The sequence below is a fragment of the Gavia stellata genome, chromosome 2 (assembly GCF_030936135.1).
Source record: "Gavia stellata isolate bGavSte3 chromosome 2, bGavSte3.hap2, whole genome shotgun sequence".
Lineage (NCBI taxonomy): Eukaryota > Metazoa > Chordata > Aves > Gaviiformes > Gaviidae > Gavia > Gavia stellata.
Window position 1 is genome coordinate 8,955,015 of NC_082595.1, and position 13,403 is coordinate 8,968,417.

The 13,403-nt window shown below is 38.0% G+C and overlaps 1 protein-coding gene across 1 annotated transcript in view; it reads left to right on the forward strand.

Annotated features, from left to right (window-relative positions):
• USH2A (usherin) overlaps positions 1-13,403 on the forward strand; it is a 388,501-nt gene that overhangs the window by 153,454 nt on the left and 221,644 nt on the right. Inside the window, exons 27-30 of the mRNA XM_059835821.1 lie at positions 659-932; positions 4,022-4,225; positions 4,346-4,426; positions 6,703-6,888. Of these exons, the coding sequence (XP_059691804.1) occupies positions 659-932; positions 4,022-4,225; positions 4,346-4,426; positions 6,703-6,888 (745 nt within the window). The remainder of the gene's footprint in view (positions 1-658; positions 933-4,021; positions 4,226-4,345; positions 4,427-6,702; positions 6,889-13,403) is intronic.

Here is a 13,403-nt window from a genome sequence, read left to right on the forward strand (position 1 = left end):
ATACCTGCCAATTTACAGTCTCCGCCCACTTGTGTTCCATTCAGTTAGGCTAAAGAGTCTTGCAATAAAGCATTTGCAAACTTCTGCAGTGAAAATTTAAGTAAAATATATTTCTATTAGAGAATTGGCACATTAATCTCTAAAAGCACATACGAAAACAATTATTTTCTTACAAGATTTAGAAGAATAAAGATGAAATACAGAATCAATGTATGCTGGAAAAATTTGAAATTGAGTTCACCAGCCAATTAAAAAGACCTTAATCAGGTCTGACATTTCATTTCCTTATTATCTTGTTACATTCTTCTGAAAAATGAATTGATAGATAAAATACTGTTTTCTTATTCTCAAAAAAAGCAAAACAGTCCTGGTTCATTGTCTTTTCTTTTTACTTAGTTACATTAGTGACAAAGTCAGTTGTCAAATAATCGGAATATATATTCCTACATTCAGAATTAACTGATATACTGTATTTAGCATGTTTTGTGTAAACAGTTTTATTGTAGTTTCAGCTATCCTGAAGATAAAAATTGATAAAAATCGTTCATTGATCTTGTTCATTGACTCCCTCAATTATTTTTTTTTTAAATAACCGTCTGTTGTTGCTGTGTAGGTGATGTCTTTTTCAAAAATCTTTTTTCTGTTTTAAAATATATAGATTGAACTGAAAAGTGGAATATTAAACATCTTTTTAAAAACTGGCACTGTCTTTACACAAGTGGACCTCTGGTTAGGACTGTCTTACTGTGATGGAAAGTGGAACAAAGTCACCGTGAACAAGGAGGGCTCCGTAGTTTCAGCAAGAATGAATGAACTGAGAGAGCAAACGCTCGAACCCCTTGTTCAGCAGCTGAAAGTAAACTCACCTGTCTACATAGGAGGAATCCCACCTGAGATTCAGAATTTTTATAAAGAACTGGGGTTAGAACAAGGTAAGGTGACACCAAGAAGAACATATGTTTTTTTAAAAACTGGTGTCATGTACAAGGTGGACATTCTGCTGCTGATAGTGTAAATTCATGAATATATAACACGAATTTTTCCTCCTACCCATTGTTGCTTTAACTACCAGTTACCCCTATCCATCTAGCTTTACTTAGGCCTGATCCTTTTGTAAAGCTATAAAAGTTCTTCCAGCCCAGTGATATCTGAAGCAATCTAACTCATAGGAGAGGAACTGGAGAGTAGCAAATGGTGTATCTGAGATGCCCAACCAGAAGATCTCAAATCTTTGTCAGAGAAAGCCAGTTCAGATAAACTTGTTTCACTTGATCAACTTGTGTCACTTACAGATCTGGAATACAAAACCAGTGGAAGACAGTAAACATAGTTTAAATCACTGAAATGAGGCTGGATGCTGCCACATGGAAGAATTGTTGAGAGTTTATTAGTCCTTTTCAGGCAACACCGATTCCCGTCTGAAAAATTCAGTATAAACCCCTGAATTTGGATTTTGGCTATGTTACCATGACGTTTTCCGTACTATCAGGAGGAGGAGAGACAGTCATGTTTTTACCCATTACTGTGACCCTTCTGTTCTGGAACAGGTCAAATTTCTAGGGAGAAGAGAGAAGCATTAATTGCAGCCTGATACTAATGGTCTTCACAAAGGGATCTGCTGTATGAAATGTAGTCAAAAAGTGTCTATTGAACTAGCTCTGTTTACAGTTTGGGTGTGTTTTTTCATTACTTATGAAGCTACTCATCAGTCATGGTGTATTTTTCAGCTACTGTGGGCAAATAAGTAGCAGTCAGTAAGTGATTAGTGCGGAATCTATTAAGTGGCTTTGAATGCATGAGCTCACATTGAATGTGCGCATTCAAGTAAACTCTGCAGAGCTCCATTGAAGCCTAGTGATTTCACAGCTATAGAATACCTTGAATCCATGCACTGGCATTCACAGATAGCTCAAAAATATTGCTTTGAGTATTATTCCAGCTGTAGGTATCACATATATTAACCTTCCTCCAGGTTCTGTTTGCATAATATTTATGGCCCAAAAGAGCTAGCCAGTCATACCCTGCCAGTGTTGCCTCATAGCAGATGGTATAGCCTTATGAGTGGATGCATTCGCAACTCCTGCAGCAGAGAGATCTGTGAACAAAAAATCTAGGACAAAATGAGGTCTAAAGTGAATGTCTAAAGTGTATATTAAGGCAGATCAATGAACATTACTTTTTTTACCGAGCCTCCTCAGCATGCCGCAAAATAAGATGGCCACTGTAAATTTATATGCAGAGCATCTGAAAATAAAAACATTCTTGTGTGTTCCTAAATGTAGATTTAGATGAGCAAGATTAGGCATTACAGCTTTGAAACATACTTTTATTTAGGACTATAATGATGTAATGGTGTGATAATAGAATACAGAGACCTTCAGAGTTTACTAAATATTTACAGAAGGTTTTCTCAATTAATGGCTGCTTGGTAGTAATTTTGAGTAAAGGAATATTTTTTTGCTCACAGCAAATAAGGGATAAATATCCTTCTCCCACCCCACCTCCATGTCAGTTACAACTTTATTTTAAGAAATTTTAGCTAGAGTCTGTGGGCCTTTGCATGACCCATCACATGCCTTCCTGAGAGGTTGAGGTGGAGGGGAGCTGGCAGAAATGTTTGTGAGAATTTGGACTGTCATTACTTACTCTGTAGCTGCTTGACAGTGAACAATATTACTTGGCTGATGTCAGTCAGAAATCTTAAAATAGTGATAAATGCAGCTAAAAAGATACTAAAAATAATGTATTAAAATAGGTTATACAGTATGCATTTCATGGCAAATTATACAACTGTTCATTTTGTCTAACAATTAAAAGATGCCTGTGTGGACTGGGACTAATTCTTTCTCTGCACAGTCTGCCTAAGAAACTAAGCATATCACTGTAGAGTAGGAGTTGAGCTTAAATTAGAATGTATTCATTTAAGGAGCAGTTTGTCTAAATTCCTAGTGTTGTGGGGAGAGAAGGTGTTTTAGAGGATGAGTCAAAATGGGTGTCCACCTTCAGCGCCCCTTTCTTTTTGCATGAACTTCGTATGGATATTAGATTCTCAGATCGGGTGGCTGAGTACAAATACTATTCTGACCTGCCATATTGTAGTAATAAAGGCAGTAAAAGTACAGAAGATAAGAATATGATGTTTTCACATAGCTAAAAAATAGCACTGATCTGTGAGAGGCTGATTTTTAATTTACAAAGTTAGTTCTTCAATGAACTGAAGTCTTCAGTTTGGCTAATGTTTACTTTGGTTTTACGGTAAACACCAATCACTGTACTTTACTCAGATCTGAGAACTATTTTGTAACAATTTATTAATTTCTTTGTAAATTAAGTCAAAGGAGTATCTAGAAATACGAACAACTGCATCCTGAAATTTTGTACTGGTGTTTTTACTGCAAGTAACTAATTTAACATATTTGTAATGTTGATAGGAATGTTGCACACACGCACAGACATGTATATACGTGTATATACAGAAATAAATATAAAATGAGGTTCCTTAGTTTTTTTCACATAAATGAACAGTTTGGGGTTATGTTTCTAGAGTATGTTTGTAAACAGCATACCAGTTATATCCCCATTAGGATAAACTGATATACCTCTGTGATCTCCTGAAGTTAATTATATATTTAATCTATATGTTCTTCTCAGTTTGAGGAAGATTGTGTATCAGCACCATATTACCAAGCAGCAGAAGGCTGATTTTCAAATTCAGAATCACTTTTGTAGTAATAATTTTAAAGAGAGAAGTGACAGAAGAGAAAACAGAAAGCTGTTTCCTTGTGGGATGGAATTGGTAACAATGAAAGTATAGTTCAGTAAGGCAGGAGCTCAACACTCGAATACCAGCAATTTTTACCAGCTTAGTATCTTGAAAGGGGGGACTGAATATCATGTTGGAAGTTAAGATATTCACATTACAGTCTTTAATGCTGAAAATATAGAATTGAAAGGAACAAAAGTGATTCTTAATTAATGACTGAAGCTCTTTCTGTGATACTAATCCCTTACTGTTTGCTAGGTTTCGGTGGTTGCATGAAGGATGTTAAATTTACACGAGGTGCTGTCGTTAACTTGGCATCTGTGTCCAGCAGTGCTGTCAGAGTCAATCTGGACGGATGCCTATCAACTGACAGTGCTGTTAACTGCAGGGGAAATGACTCCATCCTAGTATACCGAGGAAAAGAGCAGAGTGTTTATGAGAGTGGTCTGCAACCATTTACAGGTAACACATTGGTTCGTTAAATGAAATACATAATTTTTATTTTGTTCTGTATTAATGTATTACCATGTTCAGTGGTTTTGTTTTTTTCTTTTCCTCTGTCCTTCCCTATGTTCTTTGAAGAATACCTTTATAGGGTGATTGCCTCAAATGAAGGAGGATCAGTATCTAGTATATGGACCCGTGTTCGTACAAGAGAATCAGGTAAATAAAATTTTAAGGCTTACTTATTCCTATTTTTCATTAGCTCTCTAATGTCAGGTTGGAGAAAATCCCACCACAACAATTTTGAGTAGTGTAAGTTCCATAGTGTTTCTGAAGGAGCAAAACTGCTTAATGCTTTGAATAGGTACCAAATTACTATCTTCAGCTATAAAGTGTTCAGGCAAGTATTTTCCACGCATAATTCAAGGTCTTTTCCAAATATATATTGGATTATGTAATTGTGTGAGAGCAAAGAATGTGAAAGGATTGAAGTGCGTTAACTGAGAAAGAACAGCCATGCATCTTGGTATGCTCATACACGACACCTGACCTCACGTTACAGGAGTCTACTGGAGTAAATAAATCTGTATTTTCCTGTGTATAACTTAGTGATACAAAATCAAGTGTAGAGAAAGGAGATACTGGGATAGCAGGCACAAGCTGTGGAAGATAACAGGCCATGTAGTTGTTAGGGAGAAGAGGGTCTTGTGAAAGTTTTTCTTTACGTTACCTGCACATGGGTATGCTGCTCAGTGCTACTGAATGAGGATTCTTGTAACAAGTAGCCCATAGATTGTGTGTGAAAATGTGACAAATATTTACTGGAAAAGCAGTGTGTGGCTTGTGGAGAAGGTTTCAAAGTAGGAACATAACACTTGATGAGCCTTAAAGATAGAATTTTTCATATATTTTATGAAGAAAATTTAAAGGACCTTTCCTTTTCTGTTCAGTGTTTTTGCAAACTTTATTGAGCCAGCAAGTTTTTGAAGATTTGCAGTTCTGCATGATTTATTTAACCAACTTTTCTTCTTCTGTGAAGAGAAGAATTTTTTTGATGCAAGATATTAAATATATGATCTTAAAATATGATAAGATGCCTGCATAAATATTGGACTTGCAAATGCATTCCTGTGCAACTTACTGTCATTATTTTGTGTAACACCCAGAAAAGAGAAAATACACACATATTTTCATATCAACTGGCTGACAACTGTTAGGTTTACCATAAATTTATGTTTGCAGGTTGACCACAGCACTGAGCAGCTACGTGTTCCCCGGGGTTGGAGAAAACTGCGCTATTTAATTATTTTTGAGTTGGTTTTGTTATGTCCCTTATGAGAAGACCATCTGCTATACAGTACCTTACCTTGCCCGGTGATACACTTCAGAACTAATAAAATCAATATATTACTGTAGTAACTGAAGCTTTCCTAGAGCATCACATTCTTACTTTACACAAGAATCACAACTTCCGGGTATTTTTATACTTCCCATTCTGGTACCTTTCTCATAAAAAACAAGGATGCATTAGTATTTAATGAAACTAAAAAATAAAATTACAAAAAAAAAGAGAGATTGTTTGATGGTGAGAAAAGCAAATGATCGTCAACCGGGCTAGGGAGTCCACATGCATTTACAGCAAACTCATCATCCATCATCCTGCCATAGTGTTCCTTGGGCCTTTCCTCTGCATCCCTTGTGCAGTCATCTGTGATGAAGTTGTTACTGACCAGACCTTACTTGGTATAGTAATATCTAATAAATAGTTAAAAATAGTTAAAGGTTATGGGAAATGAGATTATTTTAATTTTTTTTATTAGCAACTGTATGCATAAATGAGCTTGGTTTTCCCAGTTCTTTTAAACATCTTCATTTTCCTTTTTTTTCTTTTTCTTTTTGTAATATGGAATGATCAGAAGCAAAGGATTTTGCAAAAAGGCCTTACAAATCTCTGCTTTGCCTTAAGACAGTTGTACGGCACTGTGGAAATATGAAAATAAATGGAAGAGCTTAAACTTTTTGAAGTACTTTTGTAAATGAGAATCCACATCTTTAGAAATATTTCATAGTTGTGGCATTCTGTGGCTTAGATATCCAACAGATAAATAGCAAACCCTTCTCTGTTGCAATACTGTCTTTCTTTATTCAGTTGTATGATTATAATGCCTGAACTTGTTAGCTACATACAATCCACCTCCTCCCTTTGTGAGTAATGCTTAAATATGTTTGATACATTAAATGTTTTTGGAAAATCGCAACAAGACAAGAAGGAATGTTATGTAGATGGAATTTTGACGGTTTTGAAATATAGCTTAAACTGAATAGCTCAAGATGTGCAGTCATATTAAATCAATGCTGAAAAGTTACAACTCTAATAAATTGTATTTATGCTAATGGTTGAGTCTGATTTACTGCAGCCATTAAAAGTGAAGAATAGGGGCAATAGTCTCCTTAGAACTGCCATTTTCTCTATTTTCTATTTTATCCTTCTACAGTTCCACAAAATGTGCCGACTCCCTCAAGAGTTCACAGTATAAATGGTTACAGCATTGAGGTCACCTGGGACAAACCTGCTGGGGTCATAGGTGTAATTGAGAAGTACATTTTGAAAGCATATGAAGAGGATGGTCCCAATGTACCCATCACTAGCGCTGAGCTTGCTGACACTAGTATGCTCACAGGTAAATGTAAAGTACCATTTTTTAGGCACATCTAATAACACGGGATGCTTATACCTCCTTTTGTTGAGCTGTAAAGTATTACTTGTCTATTTTTGTGTATACACAGCATATATAATGTTTGGAATGGTAGTATTTGGTGCCAGCATCCACATACATAGCAATGTACTCACTTCAAAGAACAATAGAAATTAAGATACAGCTCAAATACAGTTTTATTTAAGGTATTCCTTCCCAACCTATTGATGCTTCAGGTGAGAATGCTGTTTTCATTTGTTTGTTTTTGCTTAGTATATGTGATTTTTTTTTTCCTTCCCTGTTGTTTCATCCAGTTCACCTGAATGAACTCTACATGGGGGACCTATAAGATACTATTTGACCTGATGTATGAAAGCACTTGATATACTTGCCTAATGTTGATCACATAAACCTAACTGATTTAGGTGGGAACAGGCATACATTTATGTTAATCTGATGCTTTGCTTGAAACCACTGGGATATGGAGGTGGGTTATTATGGAATGAAGGAATTTGGGGCCTTGAGTTTACGGGGTTTGGTCACTGTTGAGCTGGGGGTTGTGGACAGGAGCTATAGGAACCGTTGTACTTGTGATGCTTTCTGGAGTCTAGGTCTTTTTACCCACAGGAGGCAGATGTTTTTAGGAAGAAACACTGGTCTCTTTGCTACATAGAGAACATTTTGGGACCTCTCTTCCTGTCAGGACAGTGTGGATCTGGCTTTCTGCTCTCTATTAAGAGAAAGCCTTTGCTGGCTGCTACAAAGTTGCCTGGGAAGGGAGCATGTTACTGACAACAGTCTGAATTATGTTATGACTAAATGGGGCAATAGTACAAAATCTTACTTTCATTGTAACAAACTGTGACCAAGAGATTTGTTTATATACTCTCTAAAATTAATCATATATATTCGTAACAATTTAAAAAGTGCTAATGACATAATGCTCAAAGCTGAGGCTTGGTTTGGCTCAATTTTGGGCAATATCACCATCTTAGAAAGTGCCTTAATCCTCAGGCAGTGTATAATTTCTGCTTTCCTGAAGCCCAGGTAATATGTGCTTAGTGTTTTCACATAAATATATATGTTTTGTATTCTTTCTCTGCCATAACGTATGTATATGTTTTCAACAGCAAACATGCATGTATTTTATTTTCTTCAGTTTGAAATTTTTTGACTATATGTGAATAATGTGCTTACAATATCAAAACTCCGTGGGCTTTCTATTCTTACTGTGATTTCTTTGATGAAATTGTTGATTTGAATACTCTTTATCTATGATGTAAAGCAATACAAATTATGTTAGTAGAAATTAAAGACCATATTAGAAGCATCTGGATTAGATAGTTTATTCGCAGCTGACGGTCAGAACCAAAATTTTGTTTAAATTTTTTGGCATTGTGCCATGATTATGTGTCAGAGTCATGGAAAAGTCTACACCAGGCTAGACAGGTAAGAGGTCATCTGCATGCAGCTTTCAGGAGGCAGAAGAATAAGACATTCCTTTATATAAAATGGAGATAGTAAATGGATCCTGGTTGTTCAGTCTATTATACCAGATAGCTGTTGAATACTGCAAAAAAAAATGACCCTACGAACTTAAGAATGGCTGTATTCAAACATTGACCTCTCTGACAATGTCAGATTGTAGATGCTTAAGAAGAAAATGTAAGAAATGTGCTAAGCATAGAGTGAGTCTTCCTGTTAATACAAATGCAGCTGGTAGTTTGTGGAATTCCTTAGCTGAAAGTTGCATCTGGACCATCATGCTTAATGATCTGTGGTAGAATTTTATTTTTTTAATGTGTTTATGATTTTGGATTCTGTAACTTGCTATCGCAGTAAGTTTTCCAATTCAGTTTTGTGTGTGTGTAAGGAGTGCTTCTTTTTGTTACTTACAACTGCTGCCCAATAGTTTAGTTATGTATTATCCAGTTTTGGCATTGTATGAAATATGTAATTCATGTCCTCATGGTGAGGTCAGAGCTGAGACAAGTGAAAAATTAAGTCACTGATCTTGAAAATATTTTACCTTCAGCCCATTGATTTCAGAGAAGCCTACACAGATGGACTACCCTGTGGACATTGGGAAATGGTTACCCACAAATTTGGGATTCCCAAGAAAAGGTGTGGCTTTCCCTGCTGAATTTCTGGTTAATCAAAAGTTAACATAAACACAGAACCCCACCAGAAGATGCTGTCTTCGCTTACTTTGAGCTTGCTGAGAAGGGAAATCTTGCTTATTTTCTTCCTAATTTCAGGGAAATTTCTTTAGAAATTCCTTTGTTGAATTCCATGAGAACATGCTACAGTAAGCCCAACAGCCAGGCTTGCTGATGCAACAGGAGAGAGGAAAGCACCACAGCTCTCAGTAGGATTGCTGATGAAGAAACTGGTATTTTTCCACTCCCTCCTTCAAATTTTCATTCACTATTAAGCCGAGGCACCACTTAATTTGCTGCTTGCAAAGGTATCTGAGTGCATTGACAACCCCCTCTATCTTGTTTTTTTCCTTGCACTTTTTTACACCCATCTGTTGTGTTTTGTTTTATACTTAGACTGTAGATTCTTTTGAACAATTACCACGATCTGTTCTGTGCAGTAGGGCCCTGAATCATAACTGGAGAACAGTAACAAAAAATTATTAATAGCATTACCCATTTCCCAGAAGGCTGTCCTGTGTGTGACAGTTTCAGAAGAACCTGTTGTACCCTTGTCAAGAAGAAGAAAAGCTGAGCTAAATATTAAAGGTAAAGTAGGTCTTTAAATGAGCATGATCCCACAGTCTCAAATGCCTATTTCTGACTTCTCAGAAACCAAAATCCTTCAAAATCTGACCCTTGTAATCTTCAAAATGTCAAACTGTTTTTTCACTTTCATGCAAGAAAGGAATATTCATCAAATTTAAATCCTTAAAATGAGGTTCTGACTGTTGAACCAGGAGTTTATTGCATGAGGTAGTATATTTCAACATGGTGCTCAGGAGCTGTATTATTGGATGAGAGTATAAAGTTAGAATGTAAATTTTTTGGGTGCAAGGAATACTGTGCTAGCCCATCTTGCCTTCAAAGAAACATGTAATAACACTGATACACTTTGGATACAGCCAGTCACACTCAGCAGAGTAATTAAGAAAGTACAGGATCATCACATCAAATAATTTTTTTCCTAAAGGCTGGGTTGCTTTACTCTGTATTCCAGTGCATTCCACTTGCTGTTACTATGCTGCCATCAAAATTTGGAATATAAATTAGAATCAGTATTTAAACAAACGAAAGAAGCCTTAGAACACACTGTTTCAGTGTGGTTTGTGAGCAGCTTTTCCTTCCACTTTCCTTTGGAATCCAGAATATCACAGAATCGCAGGGTCATTGAGGTTGGAAGGGACCTCTTGAGATCATCTATTCCATCCCCCCAGCTCAAGCAAGGTCTGCTGGAGTAGATTTCCCAGGACCATGCCCAGTCGAGTTTTGAATATCTCCACAGATGGAGATATTCCTCTATGGGAAGCCTGTTCTGGTGTTTGACCACTCTCACAGTAAAAAAGTGGTTTCTTGTGTTCGGGTGGAATTTCATGTATTTCAATTTGTGCCCATTGACTCTTGCCTCTTGCTGGGCACTACTGAGAAGAGTCCAGCTCCTTCTTCTTTGTTCCCTGCCATCAGGTATTTATACACATTGATAGATCACCCTGAGCCTTCTCTTTTCAGGGCTGATCTGTCCCAGCTCTCTCAGCCTCTCCTCATAAAAGACATTTTGTCCTTTTGTCATCTTAGTGGCCCTTTTGTATCATCCGCAAACTTGCTGAAGGTGCACACTTCCCCCATCATCAAGGTCATTAATGAAGATATTGAACAGTATTGGCCCCAGTATCAACCCCTGGGGTACATCACAGCTGTCTTGCCTCTAATCAGATTTTGTGCCACTGATCACAATTTGTGCCTCTGACACTGCTCTTGTCAAGCACGTTGAGAAAAACATTTTATAATTCGGATCGCTCTCATTGTAGAATTCAGGAGATCTGCAAGTCTCTAAATTTTACCAGCTCCCAACTATAGGCAGTGAAGAAGGCTAGCAAAAGCTGCAAATAATATTTAAATAAAATATCCTGCAAAAGAATTCACAAATGTTTGGTATTCCTATTACAGACTCCTCTTTTAATTTTGTATGGGTTTTGCAGTTCATCCTGCCTGTGTCATTGCCGCAATAGCCAAGTGCTGAAGTTGTGGCTGCACACGTGATAACGAGAAAATTGTTGTCGACGGCTTCCCCTCTGAATGCCCTGAATGTTCCCTCCTTCCCTTGACACGTGTTTATAATTACTTTTCACCTTTTAGTCTTTTATGCTCGGCAGATGAATATCTCAGGAAAAGTTAATTTAATGATTTAATATGGTTAATCAAAGTGGCTTGGCTGCGCCTCGGCTTTGAAAGCGCTCTAGCTAGGGAGTGTCTCAGAAGAGGAGATGGGGCCTCCTGCCAGGGACTGATAGGCCTGGGCTCGCCGGCGGGGCCGCAGGGCCGGGGAAGCTCGCTGCCTGACTGGCAAACGCCCGTGCTCAGAGAAACGCTGCCGGCTGAGGGCTTCTCCCTCTCTGGGAGAGCTCTGCCGGGCCCGAGCAGGCGCTGCCGAAGCAGCCTCTGCGCCCTGACCACCGCCTCCGGCGGGGTTTGGGAGTCACGGGGCCTGCGGGCGGCAGCCCCAGGGCCAGGCCCCACAGTGCTGCTCGGGGCCCCGCAAGGCCTGGGGCAACAGGTGGGGGCAGCGGGGGCCAGCTGCTCTCCACAGGCCAGGAGCCGAGGATGGCCACGTCACAGGCTGGGAAGTGCCTGCACAGACGGGGTTAGCCTAAAATGAGGGTTTGCTGTCTGTGGTGGCTCTTCGAAAATGCTGTCTTCTTTGGGGTGCTTTGATCTACATGGGGCCCGTAAGCAATTTACCACAGCCAGGTAGTTTGCCACGTGAAACCATTAATGAATTACTTGGATATTACTTTTATGCACTTGAGATTACTTGAAAGCTTTTGCTTTGCACAAATACTTTACGCTCCAAACACTCCTCTGCTGCAGTTAATGAGATTTTTGTAAACTTGTAGAAAAGAATTGCAAACCAACTAATGTAAATATATGTAGGGCCAGAACACTAGGAGGTCTCCCAAGTCTGTACTCCCAAGTTGGGACAAATTTCTAATGTTCTAAAACATTTCATGAAGATGCAAAGGGTCACAACATACTAACCAGGTTTGGTATATTTAGCTTATATTTATTTACAACTAAAATCTGACAGAACGTTTAAAGTAATAAAAGCTGAAACTTTGCGTTGAAAATACGGTTTTCAAGAGCTTCTTCTTCAGGTGCTTGAACCACGCTTAAATACAAGGATGATTGTCATTTTCAGCTATATTCTTTCTCTTTATTGTCATTTTGTAGAAGTAAACTTTGGTCGGAAGCACAGATAGATAACGGAAAACATCTAAATATTTCCCACAGCTGGAAGAGCGGTGGTGTGCGCTTTACAGTGCCATGCCATGGTGTGTGAGATGTGGAAGGCTGTATGCATCTTCCCCACGTGAAGGGGTATCATGTACTGATCCCCATGTTACGATTAGGCCTGCAATGCTCGTCGGCCTGTTTTGTCCCTGTGGGTGTCTTAAGGAGATTTGGTCTCTTCATCTCTCTCACCCATATGTACGCATACCTCCCACCTCTCTCAGTGGGAGGAGCTGTGAGAGTATACCAGAGGCTGCACCTGAGTCCCTGCTCAGATCCCTGTTTGACTGAGGCAGCTAATGTAACACAGAGTAGCCAATAGATCTGTCTATGTCCATTAGGTTTCTGTGAGTTTTCAGGTGGTGCTTGAGCTCCTAATGACTCTAAATCAGAATGTCAGAACGTAGGTTCATATCTCCTTTCCTTTAGCTGGCTTTAGCAGACTAGCAGTGTATTTTTCAATATATGCATATTCTGGAATATTAAGGTTCTAACATGATTGAGTTTGGACCTAAATGAATCTTGTCTACAGTCCAATGCTGTTGTATAAATTTATTCATATGAAATGTAAATTGTCTGATTAAATAAACCTGAACATTTTATCAAAATTACATCAACTCTTACTACATACCAATACTTTTATTAATAAAAAGAAATCAACTTCTTAATGTTTGTGAGTACGGAAAGGATTATTAATGTTTTTTATAGACATACTCAAAAAAAGGTTGCAAGAAAGTTAACGGTCTTTCTCTCTGTGCAAACTTATAAAATTAATCATCCTGCAGAAAATGAACAATGACAAAGTTATCTGGAAGGATCAAGAGTAACATAGTGATAGGTATTACAGAACCAATACTCTCTGTGGTTAATTAACTCTTGGTGCAAATTTGGACATTGGGGAAAAAAAGGGTCTTCCAAGCCACAGAAATCCAATAACTAAAGTAAACCTTTTTTTATACTTATATGCCAAAGACTTGGAACAGGTGCCCTCTTGTTCAATAATTCTTCAAAATT